At 36.4% G+C, this 22,494-nt stretch overlaps 1 protein-coding gene across 1 annotated transcript; it reads left to right on the top strand.

The window, feature by feature from the left end:
• The first annotated feature begins 2,603 nt into the window (after positions 1–2,603).
• Positions 2,604–17,540, top strand: CFHR2 (complement factor H-related 2). Its single transcript, XM_011995761.1, is given in 5 exon segments — positions 2,604–2,717; positions 7,954–8,148; positions 9,324–9,500; positions 16,365–16,547; positions 17,341–17,540. Coding segments are annotated over 5 exon segments (813 nt in total). The 5' UTR covers positions 2,604–2,659.
• The last annotated feature ends 4,954 nt before the right edge of the window (positions 17,541–22,494 follow it).

Genomic DNA, 22,494 nt, shown 5'->3' with positions numbered 1-22,494 from the left:
GTTAGTTTTCCTTCTAACAGTCAGGTCCCTCAGCTGCAGGTCTGTTGGAGTTTGCTGGAGATCCACTCCAGACCCTGTTTGCCTCGGTGTCACCAGCAGAGGCTGCAGAACAGCAAATATTGCTGCCTGATCCTTCCTCTGGAAGCTTTGTCCCAGAGAGACACTCGCCTGTATGAGGTGTAAGTCATCCTGTACTGGGAGGGTGTCTCCCAGTTAGGTTACATAGGGGTCAGGAACCCACTTGAGGAGACAGTCTGTCTGCTCTCAGACCTCAAGCACCATGCTGGGAGAACCACTGCTCTCTTCAGAGCTGTCAGACAGGGACGTTAAAGTCTGCAGAAGTTTCTTCTGCATTTTGTTCAGCTATGCTCTGCTCCCAGAGGTGGAGTCTACAGAGGCAGCAGGCCTAGGTGTGCTGCAGTGGGCTCCACCCAGTTCAAGCTTCCAGGCCACTTTGTTTACCTACTCAAGCCTCAGTAATAGCGGATGCCCCTCCCCTCACCAGGCTGTTGCCTCGCAGGTCAATCTCAGACTGCTGCACTAGCAGTGAGCAAGGCTCCCTGGGTGTGGGACCTGCCCAGCCAGGTGCAGGAGAGTATCTCCTGGTCTGCCATTTGCTAAGACCATTGGAAAAGCACAGTATTTGGGCAGGAGCATCTCGTTTTTCCCAGGTCCAGTCTTCCATGGCTTCCTTTCACTAGGAAAGGGAAGTCGCCTGACCCCGGTGCTTCCGGGGTAAGGCAATGCCCTGCCCTGCTTCAGTTCCCCCTCCCATTGTCCAACCAGTTCCAATGAGATGAACCAGGTACCTCAGTTGAAAATGCAGAAATCACCCATCTTCTGCACTGATCATGCTGGGAGCTGCAGACCAGAGCTGTTCCTATTCAGCCATCTTGGAGCAGTGACCACATTTGTTTTTCTTGTAGAAACACTCTGCTGCTCCAATTCAGGGATGGTGATGGCAGATAATTTATTTGCAAATGATTGAGGTTTTCTAACACTTAGATTACTGATAGAAAGAAAGGAATGGGCAGGAGAATGTGTGCAAGGGATTGACTTACATTGATGAACCATTGAATCTAATTTGAGTATGGTGGGAAGAGAGAAAGTGAAGGGAAAAGAATAGTGAAAAAGTGTCAGGGACATTGAATGGTTGGAACGAATTTAGTACAGTAAGTGAGCTAAAAAGATTGTTGAAATGCTCTAGAGTGTGACACTTAATATTTAGATAATTTAGGTAGTTTAATTGGAAATGACAAAGTTTAGATAGACTAGAATCAATAGCGGAGACTACTAGTAGCTCACAGAGACTTCTCTGGTTTCTTGATTGAACATAGCTATGTGCATTCCCATTGACTTCTGAACCACCGTCAGTAAGTTTCATCTTAGTGGGAGTCCTTAGGCTGTCCCTTTCTCCAAATTATGCCATTAAATTTCTGGCTGACTGGCCACTTTGTTGCTTGCCCCAGCTAATATCCTCTACACATACTAGTCTTCTCTACTTGCTTCCCACTGTAACCTCTTTGTATTCAATAGGATCCTTGGGTAGGGATTTTTCCATGCTGTGAAGTAACTCCCCTTCAGTGGGGCAGCAGAGCTTCCAGTCCACATAGACTGCTTGCCTATCCAGGGTTCAACTTCTGAGCTAAAGAACTGGACTGCAAGACAAAGGTGGATAAAAGCAGCCACTCTTCTTACTGATATTTATGTGGACTTTCTAGAATAAATATTTCCCAACAGTATGCTCTTTGGCCAATTTCTAGAGATTATTTTTATAATTTTATCCAGTTTTATTGCTGCCTTTTGGTGGTGAGTGAATATACCAAGACCCACAAATACCCATTCTCACAGTACCATCTGAACAAAATGATTTTGAAGTAAAATTTGTTTGTTCAAAATTTCAGGAACATTTACATACCATAAATTATTCTTGATTTGACTTTTTATAGTCTACAAAATATGAAAACTATTAAGAAGTTATCTTTTTTTTTTTTTTTTGACAGTCTCACTGTGTCACCCAGGCTGGAGAGCAGTGGTGGGATCTCGGTTCACTGCAAACTCCACCTCCCAGGTTCATGCCATTCTCCTGCCTCAGCCTCCCGAGTAGCTGGGACTACAGGTACCCGCCACCATGCCTGGCTCATTTTTTTGTATTTTTAGTAGAGACGGGGTTTTACCATGTTAGCCAGGATGGTCTGAAGTTACCTCATTCTTAATACCAGTTTTAAGTGGAATTTACAACTAGAACAGTGATGCTGGCCTGATCACCTGCACTTGCTTGACTATTGATGTAGCTGAAATCTTGGTTAGAAAAAAGAAGGGGCTTCCTCTTTCCTCTTCAATGGCCCATTTCTGAATATTCCAAACTCAGAGACTCAGGGACCACAGCAAGGATATTGAACAGCTTTTATTTTGCTCAAGTAAATATTACATGATAAATTCAGAGTATTATTATGAAAACACTGATTAGACACTATTTGCTTATTTTGCACAACCCTCCATGAACTTTGATGTTTACCACAAAGGACATTACTAAACTAGCTTCCAGTTAGTACGCTGAAATTCAAAGTCATGCTCATAAGTGTTAGTGAAAGAGGATTCAAAGCAACACCACCACCACTGAAGTATTTTTAGTTATATAAGATTGGAACTACCAGGCATGTGGCTCATGATCAGTGTAATTCTAATCTCACAGATATCCTCTGTTGGGGGAGAAGGTAAGTTGAAAGCAGACCTGAATGTTTAGTTCCTTTTTCAGATACATTTATCCGTTTTGGTGTGTATGCTTATATATTTTTTAATGAATAAATAGCTGAAAATATTTTAAATGATTTATAATGTTAATCTATTTTATGGAAATACTTTCTAACATGCAATTAGCAGGAAAATAGAATAAAATTAGTTCTCTCCATCCTCTAAGTTGCAAAGGTAAATGGCCGCCAAATAGAGAATGTAAAGAGGAATTAAATGAGGGAAAATCTGCTATAATCACAGTGGCAAGGTGAAGTATTAGTGTAATTCTGCATAAACTCTGCAATGCCACTAACTAGAAAAATCAATCTCAAAAAGATTTGGCCACCTTCAAAATGCTTTTAGGATTTTATTTTCTTAGATTTGATCATGTAAATTTTAAAGGTCTTTAAATTTTAAATGGAATTCCCATTCAATCTAATTATCATTCAACAGAGGGAAATATATTTTACTGAAACAATAGAAAATATCACTTATATATAAACCAGTGAACTGTCAAGAAATTGCTCCTTCTGAGCTCTTAAATATCAAGAATGAAGTAATGTATCACCTCTTTAATAATATTACAAACTGCTTCTTATGATATTTTATAAATGGTCCTATTTTATTTCATGTTGAAATTAAGGCCACCATACCACATGAATTGCAAATAAAATCTCTACCAAGGTCTAGGACACTAATTAAACTATGTGTGTACATGGAGTTTCGATCATTATGCTTTGCTCTTTGATTTCCAGAAAGTTTTTACTTTACTGTTTTGCTGTTTCCTAATGTTTACAGACCTTTGAAGTTTTATTTGAACAGTTTCTCGTCTGTCCTGACATAAGAGAACGACATGAACAATAAAATTCTTTCCTTTAAATATTTGCCCTTAGAAATATTGCAAAGCATTATTTCTATTGGTTTGAAATTCATTTTATTTTGTTTTCACTTTTAGTGCTGAGTTGTAATCACAGGAGTGCGACTGTACGAGTGTATTTGATTTTTCTTAAGTCTATGTTTATGGTATTCATTAAGTGGCTTATACCCCTATTACAAATGGCATTACAAGAGGATTTCTAAATAAGGGGGAAACAGAGGAAGACAAGTGAAAAATATGAGAGAAATATACAGAATTTTGACAATTCCTAACCCTCCCCCCACCAAAAAAATGTTGAAGCTTCAATCCAGTCTCTGGGAGAAACTTCAGTGACATTCTATCTAAAGGTTGCCTAGATGTTAAATGATCTGTAAATGTGTGTTACACTGTCCTTTAGGTGTCTATTGAGAGCCCTGCCAAACAGCAAAAACAACACACTGAAGCAACACATTTGTATACATAGAAAACTGCATGCTTCCAGTAGCAAAATGTTTATCAAGCAATATGTTGTGCTTCATGTAGCAAAGAAGCTGGAAGAAAATGACAACCCTAACCACACCTCACTGCAACTTACTCTAGTGTCCCAAAGAAAAGCAAAATGTAAATAGGCAAATAAATTGCAAGACTATATGTGACTGTGAGTGTGTGTGTGCGTGTGTGTGTGTGTATAAACAGTCATACATAATGATAGGGGCACGTTCTGAGAAGTTCATCCTTAGGCGATTTCTTTCTTATTCAAACATTGTAGGGTGTACTTACACAAACCTAGGTTGTATAGCCTACTACCTAACTAGGTCATATGGTATAGCCTGTCGCTCCTAGGCTGCAAACCTGTACAGTACGTTACGGTACTGAATACTGTGGGCAATTGTAGCACCATTGTAAGTATATGTTTATCTAAATATAGAAAAAATACAATAAAAATACAGTATAAAACATTACAAATGGCACACTTGTATGCGGCTCTTACCATGAATAGGGTGTGCAGGACTGAAAGTTGCTCTCAGTAAGTCATTACATGAGTGGTGAGTGAATATGACAGCTTAGAACATTACCATACACTAGTGGAGGTGGAATAAACACTGTATACTTAGGCTAGACTAATTTATTTTATTAATTTATTTATTTATTTAAATAGTTTTGGCGGGAGCAGGTGGTTTTTGGTTACATGGATAAGTTCTTTAGTGCTAATTACTGAGTTTTTGGTACACCCAGGATAGACTAAATTTATTTTAAAACTTTTCTTCGATAATAAATTAACCTTAGTTTATATTAACCGTTTTACTTCATCAACTTTAATTCCTTTTGTCTTTTGAGATAATATTTAGCTTAAAAACATTGTAGAGATGTACAAAAGATTTTTTATTTCTATTCTTGTTCTATAAGCTTTTCTCTTTTAAATATTTTACTTATTTATTTACTTTTTAAACCTTTTGTTAAAAACAGACACAAACACACACATTAACCTTGGCCTACAAAGGAACAGGATCATCAATATCACTATCTTATTCCTCCACTCTTGTCCCACCAGAAGGTCTTCAGGGTGGTAACACACATGGAGCTGACCTCTCCTGTGATAACAAAGGTTTCTTCTCGAATAGTTACTGAAGGACCTGAGGAAAAATTAACTGTAAAACAGTGAATAGAAGAAGTGAACTATAAAATACTGATAACAATTATAGTATATGAAATACATTAACCAGTAACACTTCTATATTATCATCATCAAGTATTACGTACTGTACAAAATTGTGTGTGGTGTATTTTTATGTGACTGACAATGCTGTAGGTTTGTTTACGCCGGCAGTGCCACAAACATGTGAGTAATATATTGCACTGCAATGCTATGATGGCTATTAGGTGATAGGAATTTTTCAGCTACATTCTAATCTTATGGGTCCCCTGTCATATAAGCAATCAGTCATCAACCAAAATGTCATTATGTGTTGAATAACTGTATGACTGTGTGTGTGTGTGTGTGCATATGTGTGTGTGTGTGTGTATACATGTATACGTGTGTGTGTGTGTGTGTATATATATCCCAGAAGAAATATATTCATAGTATTCTATCAGAATGTTGAGACAAGAAAAATTATTTTCTACTTTTGAAGTGGGTGGTTGTGTAAAGGAGGTTTGCAAAAAGACATTAACACTCCTAGCTAGCACCACTGCAGATATGCACAATGAATATTTGATGAATGTCATAGAGTTAGTTCTGGAAAACCAAGTTATTCTGGATAGCAAAGAATATGTAGGTGCAAATGTATGAAAATAAACTACTATAATTTTGGAGGAGTGAAGGATAATCGAAAGAGTTATGATAGGTTAATACTATCAAGACGGGAGTCTTTCCCTCAATACCTTTACCAAAACTATCTAATGTCAAATTTTAAACAGACAATCAATTTCAGGTTTCACGAGGTGAAAATATTTCAAATATTGTGTAACATTAAACGTTACTTGTAGATAGATGAAAAAGAGAAATTTCTCTTGATTTGTCAGCTTAATTTCTGCACACATCTTCCAAATAAGGTGAAAAATAAAATTATTCCTTATGCAGCAGTACTATATTGCAAAAATATCTTGAGATAAAAACAAAGAGCAGTATTATATTGAGGAAATATATTGAGCTAAATACTTACTCAAAGATAAAGTATATCAAACCCATAGAATGTACAATATCAAGAGTGAACCCTAACATAAACTATGGACTTTGGGTGATAATTATATTGATGGTGTGGGAGGTTATCCATGTGGTAGGGAAGAGGAAGTGGTATGTAGGAAATCTCTGTACCTTCCACTCAATTTTGCTGTGAAAAACCTGTAAATAAAAAATAAAGTCTACTAAAAAATATGTGTGTGTATATATGTATGTGTACACAAAAAAGAGTCAAAAAGTACGAAGATTTCACTCATTTTCTACATTGCTTTAATGTATCTTGCACCGTAGTGCGTATGGATGCATATATACATATATACAGTAGTTCTTTAGTATCCTCAAGGAATTGGTTCCAGGACTCTACCCACCCCCAGTAGATACCAAAATCCAAGGATACTCAAGTCTCTCAGAGAGAATGGTGTAGTATTTTTATATAACCTGTGCATATCCTCCCATACAGTTTATTTTATTTTATTTTATTTTATTTATTTATTTGTTTACTTATTTATTTTTTTTTTTTGAGGTGCAGTCTTGCTCTGTCGCCTCCAGGCTGGAGTTTAGTGGCGTGATCTCGGCTCACTGCAACCTCCCCCTCCCAGGTTCAAGTGATTCTTCTGCCTCAGCCTCCCGAGTAGCTGGGATTACAGGAGCACACCACCACACCAGGCTAATTTTTGTGTTTTTAGTAGAGATGGGGTTTCGCCATGTTGGTCAGGCTAGTCTCAAACTCCTGACCTCAAGTGATCCACCCGCCTCAACCCCCAAAGTGCTGGGATTACAGGCATGAGCTACCACACCCAGCCCTCTCATACAATTTAAGTAACTTAAGTAATTTCTAGATTATTTATAATACCTAATACAATGTAAATGCTATACAACACAGGAAATAGCAATGATCTTTCTCCTGAGAAACATTTATGAGAGTTAAGAGAGAAATAGATATATGAAGATGTTCTTTGTCCCTAAAATAGTTTATAAACATAAAATATTTTATTATAAAAACCAAAATACAAGTATACACATATAAATACAAATATACAAATACATATTTGTATATACAACATTTAGCAGAGTTTAGCTCTAAATTTATCTTGATTGAGTTGTTCTTAGTGATTTTCTTATATTCTCTAAATTATTTCCACTGAAACTATATTAACTTTGTAACCAGAAAATATTCAAAATGATATTAGTAAACAAAAAACAAAACTACCTACCCAACATCTTTACTGCACCAGAAAAAAAAATAGGGCAGAGTTTCTGGTGGAGATACCTATGACGGTCAATGAGAATAGAGAAAATAAGTAAGTTGAGAGCTAAGAGCAACCTTATCACTCCTCTACTGTATACTATGCAGATAAGGAAGATTTGCTACTCTTATACTCTGCTTCATTCTTAAATTGTGGTGTGAGGGTTTTCTTCTTGAAGAAATTGCAGGAGAGTTCATACTTCATATCACTCCAAAATATAAATTTTATATGCATTAACAATGACCTCCTCAAATACTTTTGTACCCGTAATTAGTGATGGTTTTTCATTCCTAATTTGTACACTGGAAAGCATTTAAGCTAAAGGCATTTAAGCTAAATGAAAGAAAAAAACTGTAAATGAGATGATTAAAATATAATCTACTGATTTATTTATGTAGCTTATTATGTAATTCTACAGTTTTGTGTTATTTTCCCAGCAACATTTTGTGATTTTCCAAAAATAAAACATGGAATTCTATATGATGAAGAAAAACATAAGCCATTCTCCCAAGTTCCTACAGGGGAAGTTTTCTATTACTCCTGTGAATGTAATTTTGTGTCTCCGTCAAAATCCTTTTGGACTCGCATAACATGCACGGAAGAAGGATGATCACCAACACCAAAGTGTCTCAGTGAGTAAATGCCCTGTTCATTAAATGGATGTCATTCAGTGAATAAAGAAGGATGTGCCAGACAAGACCATAAGGTCTTGATAATCACAGGGGCAGTGACCAGAGGAGCTGGAAAGATGGGAGATACAGTCCTCCAAGTTTGAGATGCCTCCTATGAGAATCAATGAAGAATAAATATGTCAACTGTCTTGCATTACATGGAAATGCTCTACGTGTTGAAATATATTAATTGTTTTAGACTGATGATTAATATATTTGACTGCTAATATTTCTTTACTAATATTCATTTGGCAGCAGTCTGATCATAGTTTTCCTTTAAAATGCCATTTTTATACATATTCTGTTTTGAATTTACCATTCTTCTGCACGTTGCAAGGAGGTTTAGCATTTTCACTTTTATATTTCAATAAATCATTTATTTGGTCCTTCAAAGTGCAGCTATTAATACTCCAATAAATGTAGAGAGCAGACTCCAATGATAACAGGTGTATTAAAAGAGAAAACAATTAGGAGACAGACAGATGAGGCAACAAAGGAAGTAGCAATGATCTTTCTCCTAAGAAACATTTATGAGAGTTAAGAGAGAAATAGATATATGAAGATGTTTTTTGTCCCTAAAATAGTTTATAAACATAAAATATTTTATTATAAAAACCATAGAGCAACAACATGAAATATTTTCTTCTATATGTACATATAAAAGAAACAAAAATACATTTCAGCATATATATATATAGTAGCATGACTTAAAGTCTTTTGAAAATGTTTATATTTGATTTCAGCTTTGAAAGTTTTCCTTTTTTTTTTTTTTTTTGAGACAGAGTAAGACTCTGTCACCCAGGCTGGAGTACAGTGGCGCCTTCTCAACTCACTGCTACCTCTGCTTTCTGAGTTCAAGTGATTCTCCTGTCTCAGCCTCCAGACTAGCTGGAATTACAAGTGCGCACCACTATGCCCTCTAATTTTTGTAATTTTAGTAGAAACAGGGTTTCACCATGTTGGCCAGGCTGGTCTCAAACTCCTGGCCTCAAGTGATCCACTCGCCTCAGCCTCTCAAAGTGCAGGGATTACCAGCATGAGTCACTTCACTCGATTTATTAAAATATTTTAAAATGCAGTTGTACTTTTTCTTTGCTACTTCCATCTTGTATATTAATCCGTTTTGGGGTCCTTAGGACTGTGTTTCTTTCCTTTTGTGGAAAATGGTCATTCTGAATCTTCGGGACAAACACATCTGGAAGGAGATACTGTACGAATTATTTGCAACACAGGATACAGCCTTCAAAACAAGGAGAACAATATTTCATGTGTGGAACGGGGCTGGTCTGCTCCTCCCAAATGCAGGTCCACTAGTAAGTACAACGCTGTTCTCTCAGATACTGTTATATATTATAAAGTTTAAAAAAAAATAAATCTTTTTTTTTTACAAATTAAATATAGGTTAAATATAGGTTTTACCACATACTTCTATCATTATTCATTTGATTTTCCGTTCCAATTGTGTCTAAATGGATATGCAATAACATAGTTTGCCTAACTATATAAATCAAATGTATGTGATAAGTAAAAACATTAAACAAGAATACACCTTGAATATAATCCCTTGAAGTTTAAGTAATGCCTGTGTGTGGTTTATAGTGTCAGGTTAGTTGACAAGAAATGGTTACAAAACTGAAGTATTAAAGTGAAAATAAATCAAATTCTAATGAAAATGTCTTGTAAGTAAGACAGCATTTAATATGTATCTTTATTTAAATTCTTATGCTTTATTGAATAAATCATCAATTCCTACGTTTTAGAAAGTCCATACTTCTGAGAGGTATGTTTATTTGTGAGCGGCTTAGCATTTGGAAAACGATTCTTTGGGAAACCTGTGGCATAAATGATGGCGCCTCCCAGTTCTGTGTGAACTCTTGTAATTCTTCGTCTTTAGAGCGCCTCAGTAATTTTTCTTCGCCCAGCCCAATACGATTCCATCCTATGCTTGCACAGCTCAGTATTCAACTAAAAACACAAGGAGCCCCATGGAAACTTCTACAGCTCTTTCTCTTCATACCACTTTCTCTCTGCTACTATGCCCAGTAACTTCTGGCCACCGTAGTCTCCAAGACTGACCTTATTAGTCTCAACTCAAGAAGACCACTGAGTCCTTCCTGGGTTCTCCCTCACAGCACAGAGTCTGAGAAAGGCCTCCCAGCAAACAGATGGGGCTGTGTGCTATGGTAGTTTGGGGTTTCGAGGTTTTTTCATTTTCTTAGTCATCACGGTTGTGTGCTGGGAGATTTCCAGTGTTCTTGATATATATTTTGTACAGTTTTCTAATGTTTTTCCAGTGGGATGCTATGTTGATACCAGCTATTCCATCCTATCAGGAAATAGAATCTGTGGTATGCTTTTCAAAAGATGTTATGTTATCAAATATTATTCCACATCTTCAATATTTAATTTAAAACCTCTAGAGCAGGGCACAGTGGTGTGTGCCTGTAGTCCCAGCCACTGGGAAGGCTGAAGCAGGAGGATCACTTGAGCCCAGGTGTTCAAGACTGCAGTGAGCTATGACTGCACCAGTGCACTCCAACCTGGGCAACAGAGTGAGACCCTGTCTTCACTAAATTTAAACTTCTAGAAAACTGAGTCTTCTTAAAACAACTGAAACTGTGATAGTTTTTCGGTAAATAGTTAAATCATAGTATCTTTCTATTACTATAGGATTAAACATGATTAACATTTGCAAAAAAAAAAAAAAAAAAAGAACAAATGTTATGAATACCAGATAATTCCAGTGATTGAATAGGGTTCAGGATTTATAGGCTTCAATGATGGCATAAATATTTCCATGCTCTCTCTATGTCATGAACAAGCGCTCTTCAATTTGTGGGATGATGGCTATTGTCAGCCCAACGATTATATTTTAGAAGCTTGACAAATTAAGTTTGACCAGCTGTATCCCATACAAGCTGGCTCTCTCTTGTGTACAGTCTGTAAGACTTTGTTAGCCTTTGATTAAGTCTGTTGCTTTGTGACACAAAAAATATCCCAGGTTTAATTCATGTTTTCCCTGTCCAAGAACTAGAATCAGCCATACCTTCAATAAGTTCTGGTTCCATTCAGTGAGTAATGACATTTAGAAACTAAGTTGCCAAGATAAAGTTGCTTCAAAACTTAGCCCATTTTATTTAGTCTGACAAAGAACACATCTTTTTGTTCAAGTTCTCAGAATATTGCTACCTTTCCCTCTCTGCCTGTTGCTTATTCCAAAAGCATAAGGCAACATATTGAGGTTATAAGAGTAGATGGAGGAAGTCAGAATCTCCAAAGTGGAAGAATTCAGCAGAATAGTCTATGTCCAAGGTTGAATGGTAGCTCAAGAACACCATGGAGAGTTAATAAAGTTTCAGGGCAACTAGACTCATAATGATAGGTGCATAGTCTGTTTTTTCATCTAAGGTAACATTTTGCAAGTTATGGTAATCTATGTTCCAGGGATTAGTACAGAGCCATCTTTGGGAGCCATTATTCCTTCTACAACACCATGCAATAACCACATATGAATGAAGCAGCTGGGAAACCCTACATCAGCCAAGATCAATTATATTTATTTATTTATTTACTTAATTACTCACTTATTTCCTTATTATTATTTTTTTTTTTTTTGAGACAGAGTCTCACTATGTTGCCCAGGTTGGAGTGCAATGGTGTGATCTTGGCTCCCTGCAAATTCTGCCTCCAAGGTTCAAGCGATTCTTGTGCCTCAGCCTCCTGAGTAGTTGGGATTACAGGCATGTGTCACCACACCCAGCTAATTTCCGTATTCTTAGTAGAGACAGGGTTTTACCAAGTTGGCCAGGTTGGTCTTGAACTCCCAACCTCAGGTGATCTGCCAACCTTGGCCTCCCAAGTGCCGATATTACAGACATAAGCCACTGCACCCAGCCAGATCAATTATTTTCAATGGCATTTTGTTTTTACAATTAGATTTTTAAAAAGATGACAATCAATAAAGAATTGTCATCCAAAATCTTGGAATAAAATACAGAGATTGAGGGATACAAGTTTTATGTAAGTGAAATGAGTCACATTCTAGTGGGATTTGCTCGAGTAAACTGCAATCAAACCATTAAAGTGCCAATAACAGTACATAAAACTAGTCACTTTAAATAATATTTATGAGATTATTAATTAGAAAATATTTCAATTGTTTTTTGTGTGTATACTTGATTTATTCAGATTATTTACTCTGTCTTGAATGTCAATTATGTATTTTATGTAAGAATTAATATATACTTTTATGAAATAAACATTAATGAGAGATGATTAAATAAGAAAAATCAACACATATTCATATACATAATTATTTCTAATTGAATCAGAAGATATTCATAATGAGTTTTTATAAACATACTAGTGATAGAGATGAGAATAATGGAAAGGTTCAAAAAACTTAGAAGATGGGTTTTTTAAAAGTCTTTGATATTTAGTTACCCATTTATAAAATCGGGAATAATTTGATTTATAATTTCCCTCCAACTTTCTCCCCATATGGGTGAAATTGGCCAAAAGAAAGGGGCTACAGTCCCCATGCAAGTTCAAAACCCAGCAGGGCATTCATTAAATCTTCAATCTCCAAAAATGGTCTCCTTTGACTCCTTGTCTCACATCCAGGACACACTGATGCAAGGGGTAGACTACCAAGGCCTTGGGTAGCTCCACTTCTGTGGCTTTGCAGCGTTCAGCCACCAGGGCTGCTCTCATGGGCTGGCATTGAGTGCCTGTGGCCTTTCCAGGTGCATAGTACAAGCTGTTGACTTATCTACCATTCTGTGGTCTGGAGGAGAGTACCCCCCTATGCAAAGCTCCACTCGGCAGTGCCTCAGTGGTGACTCTGTGTGGGGGTTCCAACCCTACATTTCCCTTCCACACTGCCCTAGCAAAGGTTCTCCATGAGGACTCCGCCCCTGCAGACTTTTGCCTGGACATGCAGGAATTTCCATACAACCTCAGAAATCCAGGCAGAGGTTCCCACTTGGAACCAAAAAAAAGCTCAAAATCTTATCTTCTGTGCGTTATCCACAGGCACAAAACCATGTGGAAGCTGCCGAGGTTCGAGGTTTGCACCTTCTGAAAAAATGATGTGAGCTGTATCTTGGCCCCATTTAGCCACAGCTGGAGCTGGAGCAGCTAGGACTCAGCAGGGCACCAGGTCCTGAGGCTGCACACAGCAGCAGGGCCCAGGCCCATGAAGCTATTTTTCCTCCTAGGCCTGTGATGGGAAAGCCTCAAAGATCTCTGACATGCCCTAGAGTCATTTTCGCCATTGTCTTAGGCTATTAACATTTGGCTCCTTGTTACTTATGCAAATTTCTGCAGCAGGCTTGAATTATTCCCCAGAATATTAGTTTTTCTCTTCTACTACATGGTCAGGCTGCAAATTTTGCAAACTTTTATAGTCTGTCACTCTTGAATATTTTGCTGCTTAGAAATTTCCTACTCTAGTTACCCTAAATCATCTCTCTCAACTTCAAGTTCCACAGATCTCTAAGGCAGGGGCAAATTGCCACTAATCTCTTTGCTACAGCATAGCAAGAGTGACCTTTGCTCCAGTTCCCAATGAGTTTCTTATTTCCATCTAAGACTACCTCGGCCTGGACTTCATGGTCCACATCACTATAAGCATTTTGGTCAAAACCGCTGAACAAGTCTCAAGGGGGTTCCAAACTGTCCCTCATCTTCCTGTCTTCTTCTGAGCCCCCTAAGCTGTTCCAACCTCTGCCTATTACCCAGTTCCAAAGTCACTTACACATTTGCAGGTACCTTATAGCAGTGCCCACTGTACCAATTGACTGTATTAGTCCATTCTCACACTGCTATCAAGAACTTCTCCAACCTGAGTAATGTATCAATAAAGTAGGTTTGGCCAGACATGGTGGCTCACACCTGTAATCCGAGCACTTTGGGAGACTGGGGCAGGCGAATCACTTGAGTTCAGGAGTTTGAGACTAGCCTGGCCCACATGGTGAAACTCTGTCTTTACTAAAATATAAAAATTAGTTGGGCATGGTGGTGCACACCTGTAATCCCAGCTATTCAGGAGGATGAGGGAGGAGAATCACTTGAGCTGGGGAGGCGGAGGCTGTAGTGAGCCGAGATAGTGCCACTGCACTGCAGTCTGGGCAACAAAGTGAGACTCCATCTCAAAATAATAATAATAAATAAATAAAATAGGTTTAATTGACTCACAGTTCCACATGGCTGTGGCTTCAGAAAACTTACAATCATGGCAGAAGGGGAGGCAGGAACTTCTTCACAAGGCAGCAGGAGAGAGACAAGTGGGTGAAGGGGAACTTCCAAACACTTATAAAACCATCAGATCTTTTGAGAACTCACTCACTATCATGAGAACAGCATGGGAGAAGCCATCCCCATGATCCAACCACCCCCCACTGTGTCTCTGCCTCAATACCTGGGGATTACAATTCAAGATAAGATGTGAGTGGGGACACAAAGCCTAACTATATCAGGTGGCAAGTATGTGTGATAAATGATGTGAATGCAAAAAAGAGTAATTTCAAGCACTCCAGCTACCAGTATCTCCTCAGGCTTCTAATATCATTCCCTTCTTATATTTTTGATAGATTTGGAACAATTTAATGTAATTAAATCAAAATAGCTGATATATTTTTTCAAGTTATGAGAAAAATATTGTACAGTATTAGTTGGTTCTACATGTCACTATTAGTTTATGCCTTATGGTCAATCTTGGAAGTGTTCAGTCATTTTTTTTTATTGTTTTCAGTCCGGTACTTTTTCTTTTCTCTTTCTGGATCGCCTCTCCTTATTTGTTATTGTTTGTTGTATTCTAAAGGTCTCTGAAGCTCAGTTCAGCTTTCTGTTTTCAGTCTATTTTCAGACTGAGTAATTAATACTGCTCTGTATTGAAGTTCATGAATTTATTCATCTGTCAACTCCCCATGTATTATTAAGCCTATCCAGTGGTTTTTTTTTTAATTCTTGTTTTACTATTTGGGTTTATAATTCCTACCGGACTTTTCAAAGCACCATCAGTTTCAATATCTGTGTCTTCTTAGTGTTGTCTTCTGTTATTAATAATTGTCTTTTCTCTATTGAGACTTTCCTGGTCCTTAATACGATGAGTAATTTTTAAATTTATTCTAGATATTTTAGGTGTTATATTTTGAGTGCTGGATTGCAAAAAGTCTTATTTGGCAGCTTCCATTGCTGCCATGCCGGGTATAAGCCCAGGTTTCCCACTTAGCTTCTGCTGACATCATGGAGAAAGGGAGAGGTGTCTTGTTACTTGACCATGTGGGTGAAAGTTTAGGTTCCACAGTTGACCTCTGTTTATCTGGGAGTGTGGAGGGTGGTCATTGGCTTCTTAGGATCTTTCCTACAGTATGTAAGTTATTGGTAAACATGATTCTGGTCTTGTAAGGCTGCTCTTTTCCTGGGCTTTTGGGTATAGAAAGTAGGCGCTTCTGGGGATTTTCTTTTTTTGTCTGAACCTCATATTAATACTGGGTTGCAGTCTCCTCCAGTGTCCTAACCAGGATATACAGGAGTCCAAAAGAAAACCCACACAACCCTGCTGTATCATTCCTGAGTCCTGAAGTCTCTAGCTAGATCTGCCTCTTTCAGAGTCTTCTTATGTTCTTTTCTTTTTTTTTTTTTTACATTGTGTCCAAAATTCGAGTTGTACTTAGCATAAGGAAAAGGTAGAAAAGTTCGTTCCTCATTTTGCCGATACCAAGAATCCAGCAATTTCCTTTTACTTTGTATTAATTTGTATTGTTTAAATTTTTCAAGGAATTAATGTTTCTTTTGTAAGGCAAATGAAAATAAAGAATGAAATGACTATGGACCCAATAAACTCCAAAGAATGTTGAATTTAAAATAAGAAACTTTCTGTGTTTGTCATAGCTTTCTATCTGTTTAGCACATACTCATTTAGAAAAACATTTCTTAATCCTGGAATACTGTGAGGTGTCATCTTTGTTAATGCTGTATGTGTTCATTCAGTCAGGAGAAAATAACTTAAAATATAACTTTCAGTTTGTAGGATAAATTTTACTCCAGGAATCATTTCATTCAGCACAAATCACAAAAGCCCTGATAGAATTTAAAGTGCCTAGTTTGTATTTGCCTTATTTGAACTTGCAGTTTTATTTGCTCTCCCAGTAAATCAAATGATGTTTTTTTAGTTTTTGCAGAAAAATGTGGGCCCCCTCCACCTATTGACAATGGAGACATTACTTCATTCCCGTTGTCAGTATATGCTCCAGGTTCGTCAGTTGAGTATCAATGCCAGGACTTGTATAAACTTGAGGGTAATAATCAAGTAACATGTAGAAATGGACAATGGTCAGAACGACCAAAATGCTTAGGTAAGTACTTTAGTATTCTCATGGGTCTGGAAAAATCAGTGTGATGAGTCTGATATTTCACTGTTTGTAATAGAATTTTCACAGATTAACAAACAAGCATTCTACTGAATGCTTGCCTACCAAACGTTTATATAATGGAATGTAAAGTTTAGAAATTTTTCTCTTTATATTTATGTTTTATTTTAAAACATTTAGTTGATAAATAAAAAAAATCTATTCGTGTTCTATAACATGTTGTTTGATATATTTATAAAGCAATGATTACTACAAATTAATTAACACATTCATCACCACCTATGGTTACCATTGTGTGTAAATGTGTGTGTGTGTGTGTGTGTGTGTGAGATAAGGACTCTTAAAATCTGCTTTCTCTTCAAATTTCAAGTGAATAATACCATATTATTAGCTATTAATGTCATTACATTTCTCTATTTGATTCCCAGTTCTTGTTCATCTTATTACTGAAAGTTTGGATTCTTTCACCAAAATCATAATCAAACAGAAACAGCAATGACAGGTTCTAAAATACAACTATCTTAATATAACAATTGATGTTATGAATCTGGTAATAACTTTAAATTATCATCCATTAAACACAGTACCTCATTTTTACATCGTTTACCATTTTAACTTTACTTAAATCTATATTATGTTTTTACAGCATTGGTTTGGAAAGGATTTAGAGAAATAATTCCTCAACCATCATATAACATTCTACTTGAAAACCTGTCTATGAGTCTATAAAGATTTGCATACTACTTAATGTTTTATGTTCATTTTTTTCTACTTTCAAAGCCATGTGTAATATCACAAGAAATGATGGAAAAATATAATATAAAATTAAAGTGGACAAACCAATGAAAGCTTTATTCAAGAACAGGTGACATAGTTGAATTTGATTGTAAATATGGATATCGTTCAACAAAATCTCATTCATTTCAAGCAGTGTGTCAGGATGGAAAACTGATATATCCCAGTTGTGAAGAAAAATAGAATAAATGGCATTACTATTAGTGAAATGCACATATATTTTTCTGAATTTACTATTAAATCTGTTTTCAATTTCATTTTTCAAGTACTGTTTTACTCATTTTTATTCATAAATAAAATTTTGTGTTGATGTGTGAAAATGCAATTACAATCTGAGACATGTCACAATGGTGAGTATTATCTTCACCAAATCTAAGTAATAACCTAGGAATTGTCTTTTTTTTTTTTCCTTTTTAAAAAAAAAATTGACAATAACTGTATATATTCATGGGGTACATAGTAATGTTTCCATATATATAATGTATAATGGTCAGTTAGGGTAATTAGTATATCCATTATCTCAAACACTTATCATTTCTTTGGGTTGGGAGCATTAAATATTCTCCTTCCAGCTATTTGGTACTCCATAGTATATTATTGGTAACTGAAGGAATTATATCTAAATATTACCCCCACATATCTTGAAAGTCAGTTCCTAACAGTCACAGCCTGGGAGTTCATGTTAGCCTTCTTTCAGAGCTTGCAACTATGTATATCCACATAACTAATCAAAATAATACGTGTTTTGGTAAGAATTAGCATCTGCGATGGTTAGTTTTATGTGTCAACTTGGCTAGGCTATCAAGCCCAATTAAATAATCAAATGTTAATCTAAGTGTTGCTGTGAAGAAAGTATTTTATAGATGGAGTTAATAACATCTACAATAAGTTGTCTTTAAGTAAAGATTACCCTTGATAATGTGGGTGGGTCACATTCAATCAATCGAAGCAGTAAGAGTGAAAACTTAGGCTTCCAAAGAAGAAGAAATTCTACCTCAAGATTGTAACATTGACTCTTGTCTGAGTTTCTACTCTATTCGCCTATGAATTTTGGACTTACTTATGCCCACAAGTCAAGTAAACCAATTGCATAAAAAAAACTCTCTCTATCTCATCTACCTACATACATCTCACACTATACATTATGTTTCTCTGGGAAACACTAATACATTATCTTACCACTTAATTTTTTTTAACCAATTAAAATCTCTCACTATCTTCCTAGGATTCGTATCACTTAATATTCACTAGAGAGGCTAGTTTGACCAATTATAAAATTCTCATTTAACAAGAACAACTAAGACCAGGTGAAGAAAGAACTTTTCCAAAGTCTGACTATAAGCTGGTAATTGAATTTACCACTAAATTACAGACCATTTATTTTAAAGAACCTGTGGTTAAAATTAACCTGGCAGGCACCAATATTTTTCTGTTTTGCAAAATGGACCACATATTTAATGTTATTTCTCTAGTATTCATGGTCATCTGATCTCTCAAACCTGGCGCTTGGAAAGTAGGATCTGTTAATGAAGGGTCAGAGCGAAGGAGCACCATAACTTAACCTGTATCTTACCAAGTCTCCATCAGAACCTTTGTCACACATGAAGCCAAATATTTTGGTTCAAATATTTCTCTCAGCATTGCTGGGTTAAATTGTTCATTTTCTTTACTTTCCAACATGAGATGTTTTAATTTCACCAAACTTGTTAGCAGCAACCAAGAAATTGTATTTCTACTAACTTCTCCATCATATTGTATCGTATTCTAAATATACTTTTTTCACAAATTCTGGAGTCAAAGTCATATAATCCAAACTCCACTCTTACGATTCATCCCAGATAATCTTCCTCAGAGGATTTTCCCTTTAAAGAAAAAGTGGATTGGTAACACCCTGGCAATAGAAGTTTGTCAGACCCTCCATCCTACCCTTTTTTTAATTTCATGGTGCCTTTGCCATATCATGAAGAGAATGAGAAGCTGAGTGTCCATTTCTGATACCACTCTGCAACTCCTATACTGCTCAGTTAACAGCAGTGATCTTGCTTTCAGAATTAACAATTCACACTTTTATCTATCATTACGTTAACTTTTAAAAATGATTTTAGGCCGGGCACGGTAGCTCATGCCTGTAATCCCAGCACTTTGGGAGGCCAAAGTGGGCGGATTACTAGGTCAGGAGATCAAGACCATCCTGGCTAACAAGGTGAGACCCCGACTCTACTAAAAATACAAAAAATTAACCGGGCCTGTTGGCGGGCGCCTGTAGTCCCAGCTACTGGGGAGGCTGCGGCAGGAGAATGGTGTGAACCCGAGAGGCGGAGCTTGCAGAGAGCCGAGATTGCGCCACTGCACTCCAGCCTGGGCAACAGAACAAGACTCGTTTCAAAATAAATAAATAAATAAATAAATAAATAATAAAAATAAAAATGAAAAATTATTTTAAACAGCAATAATGTCAAGAGCATAGTGAGAATTGTAACTTCCATGTGTGGCTTCTGACTGTCCAAATCTGTCTTCAGAATGCATGTGGCTAAGAGAGACAGTCTTGATGAGTGTCTGTCATCTCTTAAGTTCCTCCATCTCTTGTACTTTATGAGTTGATGAACTCCCTCAGCTGCAACTTATGAAATCCAGTTATTTGTTATACTTATTTTAGATGAACAACCTAAAAAGCGTGATTTGGGCACCTTAACCCAGATTCTTATTTCTCTTGGATCTGATGTACAAGTTTCTCTTGCAAGAATTTTAACGAGGGTCACATTATCAGTCTTCTATGAAATTAGAGAAAACATCACAGACTTGTTTTTAAACCTTTTCTTAAAAAGAAACATGCAGAAAATTGTCAAAAACATGGGTGAGCACTACCTAGGTAAAGAAATAAAACATTACTATTTCATCAGAAATACAATCTAACTTTGAAAACTTAAATATGATTTCTAAAATAGTTAAGACTTGGTTATATTTAATGTCATCAACAAAGATGAACTAGGTAAGTAATCATAATGGAGTACATTCTTAATTACAATCATTTTTATGACACATATATACCTCAGAGTGGAGATAATTAAAATATTAGCATGTAATGCAGCAAAGTTACTACATTATGCAGATTAAAGATGTCCACAAATAATTTGAAAATCCTCTGATTAAGTGACCTGTTTCCCTTCACCTTGAACTTGTGGTAATCCATGACTGCTTTGACCAATAGGATATAGTGTAAGTATCTCTATGCCAATTAAGGATAAAAGCTTCAAAAAAAATAGCAACTTGGTCTCTAGTAGCTTCTAACCACCATGCGAGAATTCTGACTACCCTGTAAAGAGGCCCTGAGAATGACAGGAGTCACCTTAACCCCAAATTTCACCCATCACTGGCAAAGCAATGTGACTGAAGACATATTAAACCCTCAACCCCAGAATATGTACCAGATAAATAACATTGAATGTCTTTATTAATGCCCCCAAAAAACAAAAGAATTATCCATCTGAATCCCATCAAAATTACTGTTCCATAGAACTGTAAGATGTAATTAAATGGTGTATTAGAAGAAAGAACCATCTCAAAACACTAAACTAAGCTTAAAATATAAGAAAGTAGGAAATAATGAATATCAGTGCAGAAATCAATGAAGCAAATTCAACTTAGAAAAAATGTATTTTATTAATCTTCTCAAATAACAAATGAAACGAACTAATGCTAGTTCTTCGAGAAGAATAATAAATTTATTTCTAGCAAGAAAAACGAAGGAAAAAAACACACAAATTACCTGCCGTTTGAGATGGTATAGGGCATTAATTAAAATTCCTCTAACAACTGAAGGGTATAAAATTATTTTAATTTTTAAAATGTCCTAATGGTTTTATCTGAAAAACATACCAAAAGAGAAGAGAATACACAAAGTAGTTCCATCATTACATGGGCATTGTATATGAAAGAAAATTCTACAAGAGGGTACAACAGTAACCCTGGTCACATTTGTAAGTAAATAACTTGTCTTCTTCTGGGACTCACTGCAGAGACTATTGAGGCTCTGTCTTAGGCTATAGAAGGAAGAATTTAAACCAGGGATCTTTCACTAGACCATCTGCTGCAGGAGCCTAGATGATCAGCCTATCTCTCTGATAGCCATTTATAAAAGAATGGCCATTTCTCTACCCAGAAAGTTGTGACAGATTCTCATGGGAAAACAAAATTTTTTTTTTTTTTTAGGATTTTTGTGTCTATATTCATCAGGATACTGGCCTGCAGTTTTCTTTTTTGTTGTATCTCTGCTAGGTTTTGGTATCAGGATGATGCTGGCCTCATAAAATGAATTAGCAAGGAATCCCTCCTCCTCAATTTTCTGAATAGTTTCAGTAGAAATGGTAACAGCTCTTCCTTACATACATAGTAGAATTCAGCTGTGAACCTATTTTGTGCTGGGATTTTTCTGGTTGGTAGGTTTTTATGACTGACTCATTTTTGGGATTCACCATTGGTCTGTACAGAGATTCAATCTAAATGTCCATCAATGGTAGATTGCATTTCTAAAATGTGATACACGTACTCCATGGAATACTATGTAGCCACAAAAAAGAGTGAGATTTTGTCCTTTGAAGGAACGTAGATGGAGCTGGAGGCAAACTAACACAGAAATAGGAAACCAAAAACCCCATGTTCTCACTTGTAAGTGGAAGCTAAACATCGAATACATATGGACACAAAGAAGCAAACAACAAATACTGGGACCTTCTTGAGGGTGGATGATAGGAGGCTGAAGACAGAAAAACCACCTTTCAGGTACTATGCTTATTACCTGGGTGACAAAATAATTTGTACATCAAAGTCCCCCATGACACACAATTTACCTATGTAGCAAACCTGCACATATACTCCTGAATCTAAAACAAAAGTAAAATATACAAATAAAATTAAAAAGCTAAACAAGAGATAAACCAAATATGGTTTACTATTAGATAAATTTCCTAGATACAGTGGTAGAAGAAACAACGATTTGGGGATGATACTAGCACTTATCTACAAGTCTTTCCAAACACATCACAATTTCCTTCTCTGCCTTACACTATAATTTCTGAGTCCAGTTTAAAAAGAACAGCTCTTGAAGTATCACTCATATTTAAACAGAATTTACTGTCTA

This window comes from Mandrillus leucophaeus, unplaced genomic scaffold (assembly GCF_000951045.1).
Source record: "Mandrillus leucophaeus isolate KB7577 unplaced genomic scaffold, Mleu.le_1.0 Scaffold1132, whole genome shotgun sequence".
Classification (NCBI taxonomy): domain Eukaryota; kingdom Metazoa; phylum Chordata; class Mammalia; order Primates; family Cercopithecidae; genus Mandrillus; species Mandrillus leucophaeus.
Note: the sequence above shows the minus strand (reverse complement) of the source record. Positions and strands in the feature narration are given on the sequence as shown.